Below are 23,355 nucleotides of genomic sequence, written 5' to 3' on the forward strand. Positions count from 1 at the left end.
ATTACGTTAAGGAGCCCATTTCGCAGAAATTCTAATATTGGCGTCTCTGGTTTTAAGTGAAAAAACGTTTTGTCCATGACCAAAAAACTCGAGAAATCTGCCAATAAAATAAATAATAAAAACTTCAGTACGAATGAGAATTAATCTCGGGCTGTCTGTGTGGCAATCAGAGGTTCTACCATAGAGACACGCCAATGGTTGAAACTGATTCGAAAGAATGAATGTCGTGTGGTAGAGGTTCTCATTATTATTTTGTGTAACAAAAAATGAAAGGAGGCCTTATGTTTACACTTATTTTCTTCATGTAAAAGAAGAAATCTCTTTAACGCATGCAATATTGGGTGGTAGAAGCGTAGAATCGCGCCAGGGCACAAAAACATGTGAAATGCCCTCAATGTGGGTGTTAAAAAGGCTCGGGCACTACAGAGCGAAACAAAACAAGTTATGTTTGCATGTTGCCTTGTGCACGTGCAGTGGGGCTCCTTGCTGATTTGCAAAAGAAACAATTATGGCGTAGTTTGCACTTAACAATTGCACTAGCAGTAGACATTCTACAATGGTTCAAAGCAGACACTGTTGCACGCACAGTCATTCATTTCCTCACGGCACGGTTGAGGCAAGCACTGAGTCTGACGCAAGGCTAATAATTCAGAAGGTGATTCGCATGGAACCCGACTACGCTATCACGTTTTACTCTTGAAGGCCGAGCTCAAGCGTCCTCCAAGTTTGGTAATGCAGTTAAGCTCCTTTATTAGAGGCATGCTCCGAGCAGCAATTCTTGTCTTTTATGCTAGACGTCTCTTATAAGCAGAGTACCACGTATACATTTTTCTATCAACCAATATTTCACTGTTCGCACACTGGTGTCTCTCATACCCATTTTTCTCTTATATCAATGTCTCTTAAAAGGGTTCGACTGTTGTCGTGTTTGTCACTGTTGTGGTATTGTTGTCACACAATATATATGATACTCAGTGACGGCACCTCTGCCATATCAGCCAAATGCTGCTGCATGTAATAATAATAATGGAATGGAATGATAATTTTTATTTGCACGACAATATGAACTGTCGGGTAAGGTGCAAGGCTAGACAGGAAATTTCCTTACGATCATTTATCTACTAGCCCATCACTGCAGGGCGAAACAGACCAGGGGCTATAAATATAAGTTTCTCAAGCTGTTTATAGCAGCTTTTACTTTGGCCCCTGCTACTGAGTAACCATGTTAACAAATAAAATAAATAAAATAAACAAACAAGTTGTGTGAAGCGGAGTTGTCATTGTGGTTGCTGTTGTTGGAGCCCGGCGCAAAGCAACTCGGCGTACCTCACAGTAGATAAATCTTTTTCTCCTCGCTACGCTTCATACATGACAAATGCGTTCTCATACAAGAAACTATGCAATGCCAAAAACAGTCTGAGACGTGACGTGTGAATACAGTACAGCATATGCGGTAATCGCTCACACGTTGCTGCCTCCGATCATAACATGTGCCGGCCATGAAAGCAAAGTATGACTACAGCGCCACTATTTCTCGCTACCGCCACATGGCCTGCCTCTCTGGCGGAGCTCTTGAACTGAATTTATTTTAATAACGTTGTCATAGCCTGTGTGTTGTGGGCACTGGCTGGGTTGTCGTCTACTGTTAATGAAGCAAGCATGGTTGACGCCTGGTCTGCAGTTGTTTCCTTGACATCGTTTCTCTTCTATGGATCTTTCTGACCAAGATTAACCGGTGCATAATACCTGCAAGTACTGAAGCCCAACAGCTAAGGAAGACTAGGCCAAATTAGTTATGCTCACTTCTTTGTGGGAAAATTCTCCTGTGTGTTTTACATAAGATGAGCTGTTGTTGGTGCCACTATAAGACTCAGGCTTTTGAAGATGTCGCTTGGCAGCTGTAGTACACAGTTGTAGCTCCTTGTGTGCACTGGTAATTGGTTGTCTTATTGGCACAAGGATTTCTTACGTGCTTTGTGCCAGGAACCGAGGTCAAAAGTGTGTATCACGCACATTCGAATAGAAATGTGGAAATGCAAAACTCGATGATAGAGGAAATAGAATGTGTGGTGATTGCTTCCATGCAGTCATTATCATTCAATTTCTGTTCAGGATTGTGATAGCCATCACGCAATGTAGTATGTGATCCTGTTCTTTGAGTGTTACCCGCATTCTAAAGTAGAGTTTTTTTTTTCCCTGCAGAAAAAGCAGACTGTTCTGCTGAGGAACTCTGAAGTTGGAACACGCAGGGTTTTCGTCAAGGTGAGCAGTGGATTCAGTTGAAGGGCACCTGTATCACTTCTTCAAGTGCTCGTCAAATGGCCCCAAATAGGAGTCTATTGCTTCACGAATAGATTGGCACAAAAATTTCTCCAATCCATCAAGAGCAAGTAGGGTTACTGAAATTTGTCGCTTTCGCTCTTCTGTCATCCCGACGAGCACGCTGTAACCTACGCAGGGAGGCATTTCACGGCGTAAAAAAGTTACAGCACAATATTCATTATCGTGTGGCTTTTGTTGAGGCATCTCTTATGCTGTGCTTAATATTAATAGTTCAATAATGCAGTAACTGAGTTCAATAATGCAGTATTTATAAAATTCACTTTATGGTCAAGTATGTTTCCTTGTGTTGTAGGAGCATTCCAAAAAGATTATAGGCGCTATTTTGCGGTGCTTTCAATTAAACGATTTAGTGCAAGGGAGGAAATACCGTGAACAGTGCAGCAAACCTTATGTCATCGGTTTCATTCATTTGTGGTTAACCACTATTTTTTTGTTTTGATACATATTTGGTTGGAGTTACATGGAACACCCTACATGTCTACCTGAGCAAGCAGCCGATGAACAAACAACTCGACTACCATGCAGGTGGAATACAAGACAGAGGTAGAGGTGGACAGCCGTGTTCTGTGCTGCAGCTGCTGCCGCGAGATCTTCCTCGACCTGGAGTGCATTGAGCCATTCGCTTTCTCAGCCAGGCTGCTCAACCTCAAGGTTCGCCTCGGGCACTCGAACATTGTTCATTCCATATGACAAATCGCAAAATAGAGAGAGTAAACTATTATGCACATTTATAAACTTCAGTAAACACATGACGTATAAACAAAAATGAAGTCTCAGTCAAGCTGTTATATATTAAGCACATGTGTACAAAACTGCTCTTAAGTAGAAATAGAAAGGATAAAAATTATTTATTTACTATGTATGTTCAAATGCTTTCCTGTACAAATATAATGAATCTAAAAGAACAAAAGACATGTACCATAAAATATGTATGTATAAAGTAAAATTCAATGGAGATTCGCCAATAAAACACTTTTTTACCACGGTGGTGTGGTGCATGACGACTACCTCAAAGGTCGCGTGATCGAATCCTAACCGCGGCATTTCGATGGAGGTGAAAATGCTTCAGGCCCATAGGCTTAGAGATAGGTGTGCATTGAAGTAGCCCAGGTAGTTTGAATTTCCGGAGTGCTAGACTACAATGCATCTCACAATCATGTAGTGGTTTGGGGACATAGATTGCTAACAATTGTTATCTAATTTAGTGTGCTAAGGGAATTAGTTATGCTTAGAAGTGAAATCAGTATTGAGCTACCTCTTACATTTTTATAACATTTGATAAGCTCTTATTCTAATCCCTAAATTTATTAATAAGACATAAGCTTGTGAAGATTTTTGCACGAGCATATCTGCAAGAGCCCATTCTGTGCTCTAAAAGTGTAACGTTTATATTTTAGTATTCAAATAAGCATAAAAACTTTTTTGAAACATCCTATGCTTATTGTCTGTCTAGAAAGTATAGAACAAAAATTATTATTAAATATTGTATGGTGTGCCAGGAACCGAGGTCAAAGAAGGCAGAAGTGGGGAACATTATAGCACTCAGCAGTGTCTCAAGAAGTAAGTGCTAAAAACAGCGATGGTATCTTTTGTTCTGACATGGCACAAGGACAGCTTACAGTAACTGCACAAAAACTGAAAGCCGAGAAAAGTGAGCTCAGAACGGGGCTGGCTTTATTTTTTCTTGGAGTATATATTGCCACCATTGATGAACGAGCCACTGAGGCTCATACTTGTTTTGGACTGCGAAGAAGAGAACATTTTCCTTGCTCTGGTTCAGGTGAACTCCAGGCTGTAGGCCTTGTTTTGCTCGTGACATTACTGGTGGATACGCTGGGTACGTGTACATCGGCTGTGTCGGCCATCTTGGAGACAGCTACATCTCCCAGAGCAAGAAGCAGCTGCTGCCTGCGTGGGTTACCCCCTGAATTTGGTTCCTTGGAATCGACACCCATAAAGATGGCAACCCCAATGACAAGCCAGGCGTTCCAAACCAGCGATGCCCATGGTTCTCTTTTCGCGCATGTTTTTCATGCACCACAGACACCAAAGCCGTTCCATGGAGACATCTTCAAAGATGTTGATGACTGACTCGACCACTTTGATCGGATTGCCAGTATCAACGAATGGGACAATGTTCGCAAGCTGTGCCGAGTTTACTTCTACTTGGAGGCTACTTGGAGGATGCTGCGAAGACGTGGTGCGAGAACCACGAGGGCTCCTTTGCAACCTGGCAAGAGTTTAGCCAACAGCTCCTTGACGCCTATCGCAACACCGAGAGGAAGGAGAGGGCTGAACAAGCGATATCCTGCAGAAACCAGCGGCCGAACGAATGAGTATCCATGTTTGTCAAGGACATGCTTCGGCTCTTCAAGCGCGCGGACCCTGCCATGCCAGAGGAAAACGAGGTGCGGCATTTGATGCGCGCAGTAAAAGAACAACTTTTCGCTGGGCTCGTGCGCAATCCTCACGTTCATCAGTGAGGCAACTACGATGGAACGTACTCTGCAGCAGCGGTTGTCACTATACGAATGCCAGATCCCGGCCACCACATGCTCTATCGGCTCTGACAACGAGAGACAGGACCTCGCAGACTTCATTTGAAGTATCGTTCAGGACGAATGGTGACAGCTTCAGGCAGTGGGATCCCATCCACCTGTGTCAGCCCTTGCGGATGTAATCAGACAAGAAGTCCGGCAGGCCGTCACACCCCTGGCCCCAATCACACCACCGATTCCTGAGGCCCCAGTCCTGACATACGCAGCGGCATTGCGATCCCCTGCGCTACCGGCTACAGATCTTGCTATGCGGCCAAGGTACCAGGCTATGCAGTCATTCCACGACACTGCTTCGAGCCCGCCTCTCCACTCAAGGTTTCCGAGCACACCCACCTATCTGCCGTCTGCCTCAAGACAAAGTGGTAGCAAGGTAAGCACGTGGCGCACCTCGGATAACCGTCCGCTCTGCTATCACTGCGGTGAAGCAGGTCACGTGTCAATACTGTCAATACCGGTAACTAGATCTCCGCAACTTCCACTCTGATGCTCGATGCCCACGCTACGGAGTGCGCCCCCTTGAAATCGAAGCCTATCTTACGGGCCAGCGAACTCCTTTGACTATTCAGCACCACCAGTCGAGATCACCATCGCCTCGCCGGTCTACATCACCCAGTTTGCCCTCATCGTCTTCCGCTCCTTTCAGGAGCCGGTCACCAAGTCCCCGCAGTGGAAACTAGGAACAGTGACTTCGGGGGTGAAGTCGTGGCCCGGTAAATAGTAAAAGACCCTCCTTCGACGCAACAACCGGACGAGGACCATTCCGGTTTTGCAGAGCTCTCCGACAGCAGAAAGATCGTTTCTGCCGAAATCACCATCTTCGCCGACAATCATGCTGTCAACGCCCTCGTCGACACCGGTGCCGACTATTCCGTAATGAGCGCGACACTGGCATCTGAACTGAGGAAGGTTACCACACTGTGGCAAGGACACCAGTTGCGCACGGCAGGTGGCCATCTGGTAATGCCTACTGGTATGTGCACGGCATGCATTTGAATACATACGTCGACATTTGCGGGCTCTTTCCTCGTATTGCGCGTGTGCTCTCGGCCATTCAATCTAGGAATGGACTTCCTTCGTGAATACGGCGCTGTCATTGACCTCCGGGAATTACTTTTGTCGTTCGAGGATCCTTTTTGCGCTGCAACTGACAGTACACCATTCCAGAAAAGAGCAATCTGTGTTACCGACAATTCTCTGACTCTCCCACCTCGGAGCAGCCTCTTAGTCAAAGTAGAATTGGGACAGGACGTGTCTGACACGGTAATTGCAGAGGCTAATTTGTCTCTCCTAATTTTACGACAAATCTGTGTTGCCCGAGGAATCATTCAGCCTAGCAACAGGCATCTTCACCTGCTGGTCACGAACTTCAGCGACGAATATGGCACCTAACGAGACACACTGCCATTGCATATTGTGAAGAACTTGCCGATGCCGATGGTTCATCCACGTTAGCCTCATTTTCATCCCATGGCCATCCTGACGAGGCCTTCGCGAGCACTCTCAACGTAAGCGAGAAACTAGCTTCGGCTCAATGAGAAAGTCTTTTGCATATACTCGGCTAATTTCAAGACTGCTTTGTCACTACGTCAAAGGTTAAACAGACACCACATGCTCAGCATCGTATCATCACGGAACCAACCGATAGACCCATCCGACAACATGCCTATAGGGTGTCGCAAAAACAGCAAGACTCTATACGTGACCAAGTCCAGCAGATGCTTCAGGACGACGTCATCCAGCCATCGACCAGTCCCTGGGCTTCGCCAGTTGTGCTAGTAAAGAAGAAGGACGGTACGTTGCGTTTTTGCGTTGATTACCGTAAACTGAACAAGGTCACCAAAAAGGACGTTTATCCTCTACCCCGGTTAGATGACTCGGACTTTATATGCAACGCTAAATATTTTTTCTCCATGGATTTGCGTAGCAGCTACTGGCAAATCGTAGTGGATGAGCGCGACCGCGAAAAGACGGCGTTTATTACTCCTGTGAGGAGGTTTATTAGCCTTTAAAGACAGTGACGAGATAGCGTGAAGAACCGTCCAGCGATCGGCACAGCAACGAACCGAAGCACGAGTCGAGAGAGCCGGGCGTTGGCGATGCTGCTTGCTGCAGGCACATCTTCTTCACACTCTCGACAATCTGTACGAGTTTAAAGTGTTGCCTTTCGGTCTATGCTCAGCGCCAGCTACTTTCCAAAGAATGATGGATACGGTTCTCAAGGGGCTTAAATGGCAATCATGTCTTGTTTAGCTTGATGACGTCGTGGTCTTTGCAGATGCATTTGAACGACACGTCCAATGCCTTTAGGCAGTTCTTCAGGCAATCAGAACAGCGGGGCTTTCTCTCAAATTCGAGAAATGTCATGTTGGATATGAAGAACTGAAGTTTTTTGGTCACGTTGTGAGCCATGCCGGCATTCGCCTAGATCCGGAGAAAACCCACGCCGTTGTCGCCTTTCCCATGCCCAAAATAAGCACAACCTACGCCGATTTCTGGGGCTCTGTGCGTATTACAGGCGCTTTGTCAAAAACTTTTCGAAGATTGCTGAACCCCTCACCAAGCTTACAAAAGACGGTGTCTCGTTTATTTGGGGTTCCGATCAGTGCCATGCATTGGACACCCTCTGGAACCTCTTCCAGGCTTCGCCTGTACTGGGTCATTTTGACGAAAGCGCGACATGGAATTACACACTGACGCCAGCAACGTTGGACTGGAAGTGGTATTAGTTCAGTGGCATAATGGGGTAGAGCGCGTGATCGCTTATGCGAGCAGAACGTTATCCCCATCAGAGAAAAACTATTCTGCTACCGAAAAGGAATGCCTCGCTGTTGTCTGGGCCATAACAAAGTTCCGCCCATACTTGTATGGCCACCCATTCGGGGTAGTTAGCGACCACCATTCCCTTTGTTGGCTCGCAAATCTCGAAGATCCCTCAGTTTGTCTAGCACGATGGAGCCTTCGACTACAAGATTTCGATGTCACCATCGTTCACAAATTTGGGCGGAAACACACCGACGCCGACTGTCTCTCACGTGAACTGGTCGAAAATGCCAACACTGACCTTGAAGACGACACCTTTTTTCTGCCGTATCAGCAACCCGCTTGGCTGAGCAACAGCGCCATGACTCGGAGCTCATCCCGCTCATTGACTACCTGGAAGGACGCAATTTCCACCCTTCTCGTAGGTTTGCACGCTCACTATCCTCCTTTTGTTTCTGCGATGGGGTTTTTAAAAAGCACTTTCATCCTACACAAGCTATGTATCTGCTTGTTGCGCCAACTATGCTTCGGGGTGACATTTTACGTGCGTGTCATGATGAGCCATCATTCGGACACCTCGGCTATACGTGCACGCTGCAATGGATTCAACACCCCTACTACGGGCCACGTCTCGCAGAGACTGCCAAGCACTACGTTCGCACATGTCGCGACTGTCAGAGATGTAGGATTCCACCTTTAAGACCAGCGGGACTACTGCAACCACGGTCGCGAGGTCACGACGATGCTCGACGCCATGCTCCTGCCCGACACCGACAACTTAGGAATATACTACACGGATGCCGCCAAATTCGCACAGTGCGCCGAAGAGGCCCGTCAACTTGCTCGTCATCGTATTCAACATCACCAAACCGCAGATGCGCGCCGCTACAATCTTCTTCACCGTGAAGTTATTTTCAAGCCTGGTGATGAAGTCTGGGTGTGGACCCCTATCCGACAGCGTGGCCGTTCAGATAGCTTCTTCGCCGCTATTTCGTTCTTTACAATGTCGTACGGTGTTTCAGCGACGTCAGTTACGAGGTTCTCCCAAAAGGCACTTTGAGGCGTTCCCGTTTCACCCCGCAAACTGAAGTCATTCATGTTTCACGGCTCAAACCATACTTTTCATGCTGGGAATCACCAGTGAGTGACTGACTTTATTGGTAACTTCGGGTCTTTCTTTTTGTTTCCTATTTTCTTACATTCTTTCCTATTTTTCTTATTTCTCATTTAACTCTTGACTCCACAACCAACTAACTATGTTATTCTGCCTCACACCATTCATTTCGCTTGCGTGGTAATTTTCATCTCATTTTCTTTCTTTTTTTTGCCTTCATGTACAGCGTCGAGAAGATGCTTTTTGGGAAAGGGGGTAATGTCACCATTGATTAACAAGCCGCTGTGGCTCATACTCGTTTTTTACTGCGAAGAAGAAGAGAACATTTTCTTTGCTCTGGTGCAGGTGAACTTCTGGCTGTAGGTCTTGTTTTGCTCGTGACAATATAGTGGTGTGGCTGTTCTGAGCTCTGATTTCTCCTCTTTACCATTTGCAAAGAAGATGGCAATGTGCCAAGGGAAAGTAAAAAGATTTTCAACATGGTAGCCAGACTATCATGTGATTTGTAATGACAACACATTAGTAAAATGCTGTTTTCTCAATTTCTACTGCATATATTGTTCTGATATTTCCTAACGTTAAAGAAGGAGGGTATTGCAAAAAAAAAAGAAACTAAATTGAGAAATAGAAAATATTGACCCAATGTACTGTTCCTATGTACTGTACTCTGCAGAATATCACTTTAACACTTTCAGTACTCAACTAGCTTGCACTATTCACTGGATAAGTAAGCTCTTTATTGCCCTTAGCCTTTATGCCTTTACGGACTGGCTAACAAGAGCAAAGGCTTAAAAAACAAACAAGAAAAACAGAAGGAATGTTTTTCTATTAGGCGTGTGCGAATAGTGAATTCTAGGTTCAAAGTGAAATAGAAGGGAATAGGGACCTTGGTCGAATAATTTCGAATCGAAGTCGAATAGTATATATGACATATAAAAAAAATGGCCATAATTATCATTACCTAACTAACCTGCCCAATATTTTTTTAAATTGAAATAAGACCTCTATGCAAATGGATCTTTTTTTTTCATTCAAAGGAAGTCGAAACAACTTTGAGTGGTAGCAGAACTCTATTGTCAGTGTAATACCAGTGATAACCTGTAAAATATGTAGCATTTAAAAATTTATTATACCTAAAGCGTGAAAGCTGGCATAACAACCTTTGCTTAAAAAAACGATGAATCGATTTGAGAATATTATGTTCATTTGAAGGGGTCCTGCAAAATTTTTTCAAGTAGCCATGCAATGACTTCACTAACGAAGCGTATTGCCTCACGAACTCACTGGCACAAAAAGTTTTAAAGTTTGTCCAGTTCGAGCGGAGTTGCAAATATTTGTTGCATGCCATAATTGCATTCTCTCTTCTTATCCATGCGGAAGTGCTGGAAGCTAAGCAGGGGGGGATGGCATGGGAAAAGAAAATACGTTTTGGCCTCGTGACGGCCAGCATTTTTTATCTTTTTTTTTCAGTGGGATCGCGCATGTATGCGTATACAAGTGGTGGCCTTTCACGGTGGCCCCAGTAAGGACCGAGCGTGCCATGCTTAAATTGGTCGATGGCTGATACAATGGCTGTGACGAGGGTTTTTTTAGATTGTGGCGTAATTTTGACAGAAGAGAGCAATTTTTAGCTGACTTTGAGCATTCATTGTGGATGAAATGCAGACCACGTGGTGCACTATACTATTTGGCTCGCGTGTTTTAGGTAGCCTCGGCTACTGATCGGCAGTGTTTTCTGACCATAGTAAAAAAAATTGCACCCACCTCCCCGAATTGAATAGTGTGCCGAGATTACAGGGCGTAGTAACTTTAATGGCGTAAATTAAGGATGGTAAGAGGATTTGCACAGTTACCATTCATTTACACATTCATCAGTCATCGAACAGTCAAGAGTGAGGCACACGCTTCGCTCCATCTATATATACGTACGAGCAAGCGGACGGGAGAGAGGTGCGCAGAGAGAAGAGAGAGTGAACAACGAGAGGAGGAGCGGCGAAGCACTGCACCTACCTTGTCCTACACTCTCTCCACACACGTGGGAGCTCCGCGGAGCTCCCGCAATGCGCGCGTTCTTACACGCCATAGCGCGCTTCTTCTCTCTCCCCACTTACTCTCCGCTACACCACCCACGTCAACTGCTCTGGTTGCTAGGTGCGAGGATAAGCCTACGCGCCCGCATCTGTTGCTAGGGGAGATAAAGTGAGAGCGGAAAGATAACACCTGCCGGTGTGTGGACTCTGAAAGACACCTGACATGCCCCGATTAAGAAATGCATTCGCATTTAAAAGTGTTGCAGGGCCCTTTAAATTAGATGCTTTCACGGTTTAGCATTCCCATAATGCAGTGAAATTACCTTTACAGGGGGTTAAAAGCACACTACCGTATTTACTCGCATAATTCTCGCACTTTTTTCGCCGGAAAACCGATGCAAAGTTGAGGGGTGCGAGAATTACGTGGGGAAAACTTTTTACGAAAACGTACAGAGCGAAAAAGATAACGAAGTGGCTGCAAATCGAGTTTCTCACACCAGCAACTAACAGCAAGCTTTAAGAAGTACTAATTAAAACTTACCTTATCAATAAAAGCAGAAGTATAACACAAGACAAGATTTATTTGAGACAGAAAAAGTGGAAGCAAATAGTCGAGAATTAGAATACCATACGCAAAGCTTGTGGACGTTGCGGTGCCATTCATCGCTCAACAGGACCCCTCAAAAGGTAAGCGTAGGACATCAGGATTTGGCTGATGGCTATTTAACAGAATCGTCCGCAGTTTCCTTTTGAAGAAACAAAGTTTACCATCAATCCCAGTTTTAGACACACGGCAGGCCGAACGCATCTTGGTGGCTTGCAGCTGCCGTCACCAGTAGCGAACACAAAACTCGTGGACTCCGAAGGGCCTACCAGCGGCCCTGTTGCCGTTGTTTAGTGCATGATCTATCACTTTCAACTTGAAAGCAGCCGTGTAGCTTCAGTATGGCCTCATAACTTGACAAGATTACCGACACAACATACAAAACACGCTGCAACGCGCACTGGCCACTTCGGCGAGGCTTGAATTGGATTGAATCTCTGTGCAATAGTACGCTTGATGGGTAAAAGATAACGCCAAATGGCGCGTGCTATCATCATCAGAGGCTGGAACGAGCAGACGACATTGTTGCGTCAATTTTCAAGGGTGCGATAATTACTCGAGGAAAAAAAGAAATTGTATTTTTGTTGGGCGATGTGGGGGGTGCGAGAATTATGCGAGTTCGAGGATTACGCGAGTAAATACGGTAACATGCATCTATTCATTCATTGCGCATACTTTGAAATTCTCAATTATTTAAATTTGAATAGAAGTAAATTTCATTCCTCTACTATTCATTTGAATATTTGAGGCATTCGAGTATTCGCACAACCCTATTCGCTAAACACGTGTTTGCCTTTGACGTTAAATTTTGTTGTATAAACATTAGTACACAGTAATAATTTACCCACATGTGTATATCTCATTAAAACATAATAATAATGTATAGGGCTTAACGTCCCAATGCCATAATATGATTATGAAAGACGCCGTAGTGGAGGGCACTGGAAATTTCGAGCATCTGGGGTTCTTTAAGTACACCGCGGGCCTCGAACATTTTCGTCTCTGTTGAAAGTGCAGCTGCCACAGCAAGGATTTTACCCTGTGACCTTCTAATTAGCAGTCAAGCGAACCAGTGCACCAGCACGGCGTGGCAAATGTCATTCAAACAGGAACGGTGCCAGCGGTGGTCGCAGGGCAGCAGCACTCCAAAATTTTTTTGCCTGCCCCCCCCCCCCTCCCTCCTCTCTTTATTATTTCTCTAGGATAAATTATATTTAAAACACCTCCTAAGAGAAAAAAATATTTTAAAAACGCAACACATGTTCTTGGAACTCAATTGCGAGTGCCCCTCCTCCTCTCAGTAAAAAACAAATCCTCGCATTGCCCCTGCATTCAAAGGCAGTGTTGTTGCACAATGCTGTAAAGTCTTTTTTGAGTAGAACGGAACTGCAGTGTTATTACTGAAATTTATAGCAGACAGTATAAAAAAACTGCCTTCACTTAAGAATCTTTTGTTACTTTTGTGTTTACCACTGCATGATTATAAGGGACTTCGACTTTCTGGTGATCTCTAAGATGCAGTCATCGCACAGTACGTAGGCCTCGATCATTGCGCCTTCACCGAAATGTGACTGCCGCAACTGGTGTTGAACTCGCGGCCTTCAGGTCAGCACTCGAGCACCGTAACCACTGATCGATCACGACAGAAGATTCCTCGTGCAATAGCGTACTTGAAGCAGTTGAATTGTCTTGCATTCATTTGTGCACTGTTTTTAATGCAGTGCGTTTAACTAGGCACCAAGCTACTGCAGGTGCACCTAGCTCACTCACTCCTTCTGGTTCCAGTTTGAGTCGGTGGAGGTGGTGCGAGCGGAGGAGCAATTCGTGGTGCAAGTGGACATGGAGTCTTGCTGCCCACTGCCCCTGGAACTCATCTCGGGCACAGTCAGGCTGGTCAGTATGCTTTTACAAGCGTGTGTGTGTCTGCACAACTGAATGACCAACTGCATCACCTTCAAACTTCAACCCACTTTCAGAATAAGAAGCTTATTTGAGGCTTCAGTAGTACTGCTTGCCTCGAGCTATATGCTACTTGTCCGAGCGAACCGTCAGATTTCGTAAATAAATTAAAAGTTAGTTGTGTTTATTGATTGCGTGCAGTGCTTGTGTTTTTTGTTCTTTCGACTTAGTCCCATTTTTTTGTGGTTTCCTCTGTGTCTTTAATTTTAGTGCATGTGACATCTTTGCATCATAGTTGAGTCTCATGAAAAATTACTTCAAATTAATGAACTTTTCGATGTTATGAATCACTTCAATTCTCTTAGAGTGTCATGTAATTTTAACCTCAATAATATAAGGTGGGTTGATTGCTAATCTTATTACGTGTGAGAAAAGTTGACTGCTGTTGCAGTGAAACTTGCTCAAAACGTATTCTTTGGTGAATGCATTTTGCATCCATAAAAGGTTGAATTTCTATTTACTTAATTTTCAATATAGCAAAATAAATTGTTCCTTTTGCATACTTTGATATGTAGCCTTGGCTACATATGGTACTTGTCTGCATTCGACATCTTTTTAATCGGACAGGGTTATCATAGGTATGCACCCCGTCTCTACAACATGTGAACTTGCTTGTACTTGATATGAAATTTGAAATGCTTGGCCCAACACTGCTGGTGTTGCATCAAGCATTACATCAACGTCAGATATTTGACACCCTGTGTCAGCATCAGCACTTGTGGGGTTACTTTCTGCTGGCTTGTTGTGTCACTGATAACAGCGATTGCGCCCTTGTGTTGCAGAGCCCGCACGTGAGCACAGTGGACAAGGAGTTCCAGTCGTTGGTTGAAGGAGGTGTGTGATCTTGACACGTGCATGGCCAATTAAGCATCTAGGCTGCCACATTATGGCTATTATTGCTGCAAAATTCTATGGCTGTCGTATTATGTTGTGAGGCATGGGGCGGTGTCCTTTATTCGTAGGCGTAGCAACCGTATTGTATTGTGGGACAGCATGCACAAACACATATGTATGGTTAGAAGCATAGACGCAATGATAAATCCCAGCTGCTAAAAGTCGTTCAATTTAAAACAGAGCACATACATTCATCTTAATACATAAGAAAGGAGATGACAAGGACTTGAAGAATTACAGGCCGATCAGTTTGCTCTCCATAATATACAAGCTATTTACAAAGGTAATTGCCAACAGAGTTAAGAAAACACTAGAATTCAATCAACCAAAGAAGCTAGCAGGATTTCGAACAGGCTACTCAACAATCAACCACATTCATACGGTAAAAGCTCGTTAATTCGAACCGCAAGGGGAAGCCGCCTCAGTTCGAATTAACGAAAGTTTGAACTAACAAAAATGAAGAACAACAATAGTACATTGCGAGTAGGGCACAACACTTTATTTTTTGAAAAAATTTGTGATCGCGGTCTGCCTTCTTTTCTTGACGTTGACAGCCTGCACTTTTTGCTCTAACGAGCGAATTTGGCGGAAGGCCTCTTCTCCGCCTTCTTCAAAACTTAAGAAAAGACGGGGGGCATTCAATCCGGCCATGATTTCTGCAGCAGAGGGTTGCACTGGTGCTTCATCCTCCTCCTCATCATCGTCACTGGCAGCGACAGGTTCTGCACTTCTCACCTGACATATTATGTCGCCATTCGTGAGTGCACCACACACCACTGCGCTTGAGTCCACACTAATGTAGTCCGCAAAGCAGACGTCTTCCAAAACATCCACCACAAGGGCAGTGACGCCGTGTTCGAGCACTGGTGGCTCGTCAGCTTGCAGAGCTTCGGTGCTGAAGCCACAGTGGCGAAAGCAATTTGCTATCGTAAGCGCTGTCACTTGCTCTCAAGCAGGCACAAGCATGTGTAGTGCACTTAGGAGCGTCAATCGGTAGTTATTGCACAAAATAATTCGTTCTAACATATGATGCCAATTAAATATTTTTGAATTTCTAATTACACCCTGGTCTATGGGCTGCAGTACCGCTGTCGTGTTTGCTGGAAGGAAGTGTTTTGGCAGGGTATTTGCCGCGGGCACGCGCCATCAAGTCGGAGCAGCAGAATCATGACAGACGGAAAGCGACTACCGGCGCTACCGCAACAAACGTTAACCGAGGCCTAACACCAACACAATGTATCGCGACAGTCGGAAGCTACTCCCAGCACCAACAACCAAGGTGTACGACTCACGCCCGAGACAGAGACTGCAGTGAAGGCTGGGCAAAGCTACGACGCACCTGATTTGCTGTGTGCTGGTCATGCCATCTGTCATCTAACAGCGACAACTACGCAGGATTTTCGAAGGCTCCGAGATTGGCGTTAAAAAAAAAAAAACAAATCTTGGGAAATTACGTAGGACGAAGAGCAGGCAGCCACCGAGAGAGAGAGATTGTGGGGGGAGGGGGGTGAAGAGTTAGTGGTGCTATTTTCTGCACTCTGGCCTCCATGCCAGTTTCTCCGTTTTTCTCTCCGCTCCCTGTCAACGCCACCTCGTAACTCAGCAGTCGCCCTATCAAGTGACTAGCCAAGCCGCCAGCGCGGTGGCGCGTAGTTCGAATTATCCGCGGGGCAACCTACTCGCGTTCGAATTAACGAGCTTTTTTATTCATAGGCTTGTATAGAGCTTGGCCGGACCACAACTTACAGTTTTAATTATCTATAAATTCGAATTATTGAAGTTTGAAATAATGAGCTTTTACTGTACTATCAATCAGGTGATAGAGAAATGCTCAGAATACAGCCAACCATTATACATAGCCTTCATTGATTACAAAAAGGCGTTTGATTCAGTCGAAATATCAGCAGTCATGCAGACACTGCGGAATCAGGGCGTCGATGAGGCATATATAAACATCCTGGAAGAAATATACAGGGGATCAACTGCTACCATAGTGCTTCATAAAGAAAGCAACAGAATACCAATCAAAAAGGTAATAAGGGAGGCAGATACAATCTCCCCAATGCTACTTACCGCGTGCTTACAGGAGGTTTTCAGAGGCCTAGAAGGGGAACAGTTAAGGATAAGAGTTGATGGAGAGTACCTTAGTAACCTTGGCTTCGCCGATGACGTTGCATGGCCGAGTAACTCAAAGAACGAATTGCAACGCATGATTACGGAGTTAGACAAGGAGAGCAGAAAGGTGGGTCTTAAAATTAATCTACAGAAAACGAAAGTAATGTACAACAACCTCTAAAGAGAGCAGCGCTTCGAGATACGTACGGTCGAGCCCGACTATATCGAACCCATTTATATCAAATTATCCCGTATATCGAACAATTGCTAAACTCGGTAAGTTTACATTGAGAATATATAGTAAAGGTTACTGTTTTATCAAACGAAATAGTAACGACAACTGATATATCAAACTCCATGTGCCTCAAAAGTGCCCCAGCAAGTTGGCTTTCCCTCGCGGTGGCGGGGAAAACTGCCGGCGCTACCCTAGAAAAAGTTGGTTAGACCCGGTTGTGCGCGGGCGAACACCCCCCTCCAAGAAATGATCCTGGCCCGCTCGTAGCGCTTACAGCCAATCAGAGGCCATCATGCTTTCTCCGAGGCGCGGCGGCGGTAGAAGTGAGCGCCATTTTTTTCTTTCTTTATGCTTGTGTGCCTGCTGCTGCCGATTCAGCGTGGTCTGTGGTGTTGCCTGTTGGTGCTCTGTGAACTGTGTGGCGCGCTGTCATCATGCCTTGCGCAAAGAGGCGAAATTTGTCGTTCGCTGCGAAACTCGAAATCATCAATCGGGTTGAGCGCGGTAAAAAGAAATCGGACGTCGCCGCCGCGTACAAAATTCCAAGGAGCACCTTGAGTACTATCCTTAAGAACAAGGCAGACATCAGGGCCAAGTCAGACAAAAGGCCAGGTGCCCGTGAAGCCCGACGTGTGCGCGCTGCTGTGTACGAAGATGTTAAAGCGGTCGTTTACAAGTGGTTTGTGGACGTTGGGTCGCAAAACATCCCAGTGTCTGGCCCTACGATCGAGCAGAAAGCCAAAGACCTTGCTTTTCTCCTTGGCAGGAATGATTTCCAAGGCGGTTCAGGCTGGTTTCAGCAATTCAAAGAACGGCACGGCATCGTTGTCATAGCTGTTACAGGTGAAAGCAGAGCGGCGGACCTGGACAGCGTAGAAAAATGGCTCGAGGGAAACTGGCGAGATATTGCAGCAAGATATAGAGCCCAAGATATCTTCAATGCGGAAGAAACCGCTATATTTTGGCAAATGTTGCCAAACAAGACACTTGCGTGTCGTGGCGACAAGACAAGCGGCGGCAAGGCAAACAAAGCTTGTGTGTCCGTGCTGCTGGCAGCTAATTTAGACGGATCGAAAAGCTTCGACCTTGGGTTATCGGGAAAAGCACGGCACCGCGGTATTTTTGAAATGCGCTGTCGCTTCCAGTTACCTACTGAGCAAACTCAAAAGCGTGGATGACCGGGGAGCTTTCCAGCAGATGGCTATCATCATGGAATGATGATCTGGTTGGCGAAAATCGCAAGGTGTGCCTGCTCGTGGACAATTGTTCATCGCACCACTGCAGTACGACCTTCAGCAACATCGAGCTGTGTTTTTTGCCCCCGAACACTACGTCTGTACTGCAACCACTGGATCAAGGCGTTATACGCACAATGAAAGCCGGCTATCGGAAGTGCCTGGTGGAGAGGCTACTGCAGAACCTTCATTTCGGCAGGGAGCTTAAGATCAACTTGCTCGGAGCTATTTCTATGTTGAGTAGATCGTGGGCCGATGTCAAGAAGGAGACGATCCAGAACTGCTTTAGGCATGCCGGCTTCCGCATGCCTGGTGATGACACCCCAAATTCCGACAGCACTGAAGACACCACAGGTGTTTCCGCCGAAGTTTCGAACGAGCTGGGAGAGTTCCCGGGTGCTATTGACGGATCGACATTTGACGAGTTCGTCAGTGCGGACGATGATGTCCCCATCATGGGCCAATTACAGGATGAGGATTACATTGCGGACGCCGTGCTGACCACTAGCCAAAGCGACAGCAATATGGAAATCGACGACAGCCCATTGCCTACATCCTCTGAAGTGATTAGTGCACTTGTGTTGGTCCGGCGCTATTGCTTGAATGTGGAAGGTTGCGGCGTCAGCTGCTTCGACTCGTTGGACAATGTGGAGGCGTGCATGCTGTCGCAGACAGCGAAGTCGTTGACACAGAAAAAAATTCGGGACTATATTGTTACACAGTAGGGCACGCAAGTAAGCCACCATATAAATAAAGTACTTTTCTTCTAGTTTGTTATGTGCCTTTGTGTCAAAACCTATACCGGGCCTATATCGAATTATGCCATATATCAACCTAATAAACATTTTTTGGCGAGTTCGATATACCTGGGTTCGACTGTAGTAGTGCACTTCAAGTTGTAAAAGACTATGTCTACTTAGGGCAGGTAATAACCGCCGAGCCAAACCACGAGATTGAAGTAACTAGAAAAATAGGAATGTGGTGGAGCACATTTGGCAAACGTTCTCAAATTATCACAGGTAGATTGCCACTATCCCTCAAGAGGAAGGTATATAACAGCTGTATTTTGCCGGTACTTAGCTACGGAGCAGAAACCTGGAGAGTTACAAAGAGGGTTCAGCTTAAATTGAGGACGACGCAGCGAGCAGTGGAAAGAAAAATGGTATGTGTAACCTTAAGAGACAAGAAGAGAGCAGAGTGGATTAAGGAACAAACTGGGGTTAAGGATATCATAGTTGAAATCAAGAAGAAGAAATGGACATGGGCCGGGCATGTAGTGAGTAGGCAGGATAACTGCTGGTGAAACAATAACTTACTGGATTCCCAGAGAAGGCAAGCTGGTTAGGGGAGACAGAAGGTTAGGTGGGCAGATGAGGTTAAGAAGTTTGCGGGTATAAATTGGCAGCAGCAAGCACAGGACCGAGCTAACTGGCAGAACATGGGAGAGGCCTTTGTCCTGCAGTGGACGTAGTCAGGCTGATGATGATGATGATACTTTCATTGGTGCATCTCTCATGGCCTAGGTCTTTTTACTTAGTACAGTAGACTTGCAAAAATTCAAACTCTTATAATTCATACTTTCAGTTAACTCAAACAAAATTCAATTTTTCATCCCGGCTGTGGCGGCTGCATTTATGATGAAGGCGAAAATGTTGTAGACCCGTGTGCTCAGATTTGGGTGCACGTTAAACAACCCCAGGTGGTCGAAATTTCCGGAGCCCTCCACTACAGTGTCTCTCATAATCATATGGTTGTTTTGGGGTGTTAAACCCCACATACCTCTAAAATTAATTTCTTTTTGGTTGGCCCTCTATTCTTTCAATATATTTAGATGCCTCTTAATTCAAACTCTATCGTTCGGTGAATTCATACTTTTTTCAGGTCTATACCAAAAAATATCAGCTGCTTTCCCACTGCAATTTAAAAATTTCTGTGCTTATACAGTGAAATCTCGGTATAACGAACTTCGGGGGGCCATGGCATTTTATTCATTATTTTGAAAGGTCGTGCCAATGAAAGCCCAAAAATAATTATAAATACTTAATTTCCACCGACCTAAACGATTCATTTTTACAACGGTGGGTCGTTGAACTTGTTTTTCACGAGCAAAAACGAATGCACAAGTGAACGCCCAAAATTCACGTTTACTTTAAAGATATCTGTGATTTTTTTTACGCGTGCAGCACAAATTTTGCAACTGAAGGCCTCCAGCTCATCCACATTCCTGTTGTGCGATTCGGTTCTTTGGTCACAACAGCCTGGGTTTTGCCTTCCAGTTGCCGAAGAATATCCACTTTCTCGCTTAGCGAAAACTGCTTCCGCTTCTTCGTCGCAAGCAAAAATGAACTCATTTGTAGTAGCACCGCAGCGCGAACGCCGACTTACTTTGCAGAAGCGGTAAGTAATCGCTGAAAAGAGATGAACACGACTAACAAACAAGGCCTCCTAGGGCACATGGAGAAGTGACAAAAAAAGAAACACCCGAAGCGTCGCGGCTGTCATCGCCTCTTCCGAAATAAAAAAAGTGCTAAAAAAAACAATTCTTCGCGTTCTGTTTTCTGCTCCCTCGCTATTTTAGGTTTTCCGCGCCCATGCTTCCTGCTCCACAACTCCCACTTTGCCTCGCCGACCATGCCCTCCCGTGTTGCCCTTGCCTCTGCGCTTGTAAACCTGCAGCGTCGGCGTTTCAACAAAAAGAAAGAAAAGAAAGTCGCCCTTCCATTTTTTTCCCCTCCGCACCGTCGGGCGTCTTCCAGGAAGCAAGGCGTCCGTTCACTTTGTCGTCTGCTTGCGTACCGCTCCGATGGTCACGAAAGATCTCAGAACTTGAGTTTGTAGTACTGAGGCATTGTTAATTTAATGTGGAACTAAATTAACACTCATTATTCTAAAATGTTTGGTATTCTGTAGTACGTATTAGTGAAATAATTTTGCATTGAAACTATTAGCAGTCAGCATGGGATTTTTTAAAAGTTCGTTAATCTGAGAAGTTTGCTAATATGGGGTTCGTTCTACCGAGATTTCACTGTAGAATTATAAAAGTCTAAAAACGAAAATAGGCACTTGAGGCCTTCAAGAAAAAAAGGCTTTACAAGTAAACAAATCTTTGAAACGAAGCATACGCATGGTAAACCGTGATGGTTCTCAACTGGTATAGTGAGCTTTGTGCTGAAGGCGCATACCGATAGCAATGAAGTAGTTGGCGATTCACAATTTTTTTAAAAGGTCTGATTAGTAGTAAATGGCTGATAAACTTGTGGACTTTAAACCTCTGCTTTCTGTTCACTGTGTGCAGTTAGGGCTTAAAAACACCTAAAATTTTTAAATGTGATAAAATAAATGCCTAATCACAACGTATGGTGTCAGTTGACCCGGAGTCATCTGTCTCAGAACTTCTGATGATTCAACCTTCTTTATATTTTAAACAAAACTCGGAGGTCTCTTCGAGTTTGAATTAACGCGAATCGACTGTAGTTGACATAGAGTTTGACATGCCATTTGCTGGAACACATATTCACAATGGCTGATATCAGGTCAAGTACCGAAATGATCTTAAGAATGCACAGCATGCCTAGCATAACAGGTCATCGTTGAATATGTGCTTGCGGGCAACTGTTCACTGTATACGAATACTGCCTCAAAAGTTCGTGTTAATGCTGCTGTAGCACATTTTTATGCGTAGCGAAGTTATGTGATAATTGGGTCTTTTTCAGTGTGTAATGAATCATTGTAAAAAATGAAGCACAGGATTTTTAATAATTGTACGATGTATAGATTAATAGTGGTCTTGTGTAGAAGTGTGGTATTTAGTATTGCTGACATGACGGTATCGTTTCTCTATGCGGTGCAGTGAAGCTGAACAATGGTGAAGTGGCGCGTGACATGTTGTGCCTGGTGGCTCCCAATCCGATGGATGCACCCAGCTGCCTCGGACAGTACACCCTGCAATGGAAGAGGTGGGCGGCCTCTCGTCACAGACCCCAGGGTGCATTAGAACTTGGCATGGATGTCTTGTCCTCTTCCACATTGTTTTCGTTTTTTTCCAGCAAAGTAAGATAGTTTGCCTCAAAGGTCGCAGCTTTCATCTCTGCCATGGTGGTCGTATTTCGATGGAACTAAAATTTTAGAAACCAGTCTACTGCGCAATGTCAGTGAAGTAAAATAACACCAGAGGGTGCAAATTCCCGGCCCTTCACTGCAGTGCCTATCATAATCGTATCGTAGTTTGTGGGACGTAAAACTCCAGATGTTACTGCAAACAGGGGTGGAACAGCTGTGCGAAACTGGTGTGCCTGTGCCATCTTGTGCCGAACCCCCCCTGTTACGCCAAATTAGGTTATCAGGGTTGTACTATGCCTCATGATTCGAATTTAGCCACAAGGTGTGACAGCCATCAAGCCCCGTGTCCGAAAATGTGGCTGTAACATTGTGTTCTTAGTTTCTTCAAAGCTGTTATAGTTTCAGTTTCCCCAAGGCTGTGATCGCTCAAACAGCAGGTGTTAACTCTGATTCTGAGGGCATGGTCACAATCGCTAGCGCGCTCACTAACTCGGAGGAGCACGAATAGCTTCTGAACCATTCCACGAACTTTGCTATTAGTGCGAAGAGACTGCCTGGCATGGCCGTATTCTCTCACACTAACATTCTGTAGAGTTACGCCATATCAGATCCAAAAAGGTAGGCTGCCAGCTTTTATATAACATTATAATTTGTTGCTATCGCATTCATTGCCTAATCATGGCGATGGAACTCATTTGTTTAACTCAATAGCCGTGTTCAGAAAAGAAAGAAAAGGTGCTCAAAAGAAACGGGGGTGGTGTCCGGTTCCCGGAAATAGCGAAGACAGGTACATAAGACTGCTCACAAGGCGCGCTCGCCTATTCTAATGCATTTAGCCTCCGTGCTCCGTTATCGACTCGGTAGTGGACGCTCGTGCATTCAGGTTTATCAAATGGGTGGCTGTAAAAAGGTCAGATCTTAATTCCAAGAGCGAAGCAATGAACGGAATAGCAATTAATTTAGGATCTCTCGAAAATGCTGGTGTAAGGGAGCATGGTCACAGCAGGTTGAGCAACAGTTTTCGCACAGTCCCTGCGCGATGAGTGCGCAGCACTTTGAAGTTATGTATATGCTACTTTTAACCTAACGGTAGCATATACGGTAACTTCAGTAAGAGTGTATGTGCACCACTCCCCATGGCAGCCGAGCTAACGTACACGGCAGCGATCACGACCACGCCGCTAAAAGCAAAGCTTACAATTGCTGCTCAAACAAACCCCTTCCCTCCACACGTCCCCACCCCAATGCTAGCGTCTTTTCATCTCGTTCAAGTGGGTGGTGCGTTTCCTCTCTGCTTCGATAGCAGGCCTCCAAGCAGGGTGATGTTATCGCATGCACCCTTTGAGTGACACAGAAGGGCCGGCTCGTTTGATCGCTGCTTCAGCCACGTTCATCATCCCCGCTCGGGCGCATCTACTCATGGGTGGACTATACAATGCGCAGGAGTAT

The 23,355-nt window shown here is 45.2% G+C and overlaps 1 protein-coding gene across 1 annotated transcript in view; it reads left to right on the top strand.

The window, feature by feature from the left end:
• LOC142804073 (trafficking protein particle complex subunit 11-like) overlaps window positions 1-23,355 on the top strand; it is a 145,709-nt gene that overhangs the window by 100,695 nt on the left and 21,659 nt on the right. Inside the window, exons 23-27 of the mRNA XM_075890622.1 lie at window positions 2,203-2,262; window positions 2,869-2,994; window positions 13,195-13,302; window positions 14,151-14,202; window positions 21,698-21,803. Coding sequence (XP_075746737.1) covers window positions 2,203-2,262; window positions 2,869-2,994; window positions 13,195-13,302; window positions 14,151-14,202; window positions 21,698-21,803 — 452 coding nt within the window. The remainder of the gene's footprint in view (window positions 1-2,202; window positions 2,263-2,868; window positions 2,995-13,194; window positions 13,303-14,150; window positions 14,203-21,697; window positions 21,804-23,355) is intronic.

This window comes from Rhipicephalus microplus, chromosome 3 (assembly GCF_043290135.1).
Source record: "Rhipicephalus microplus isolate Deutch F79 chromosome 3, USDA_Rmic, whole genome shotgun sequence".
NCBI lineage: Eukaryota > Metazoa > Arthropoda > Arachnida > Ixodida > Ixodidae > Rhipicephalus > Rhipicephalus microplus.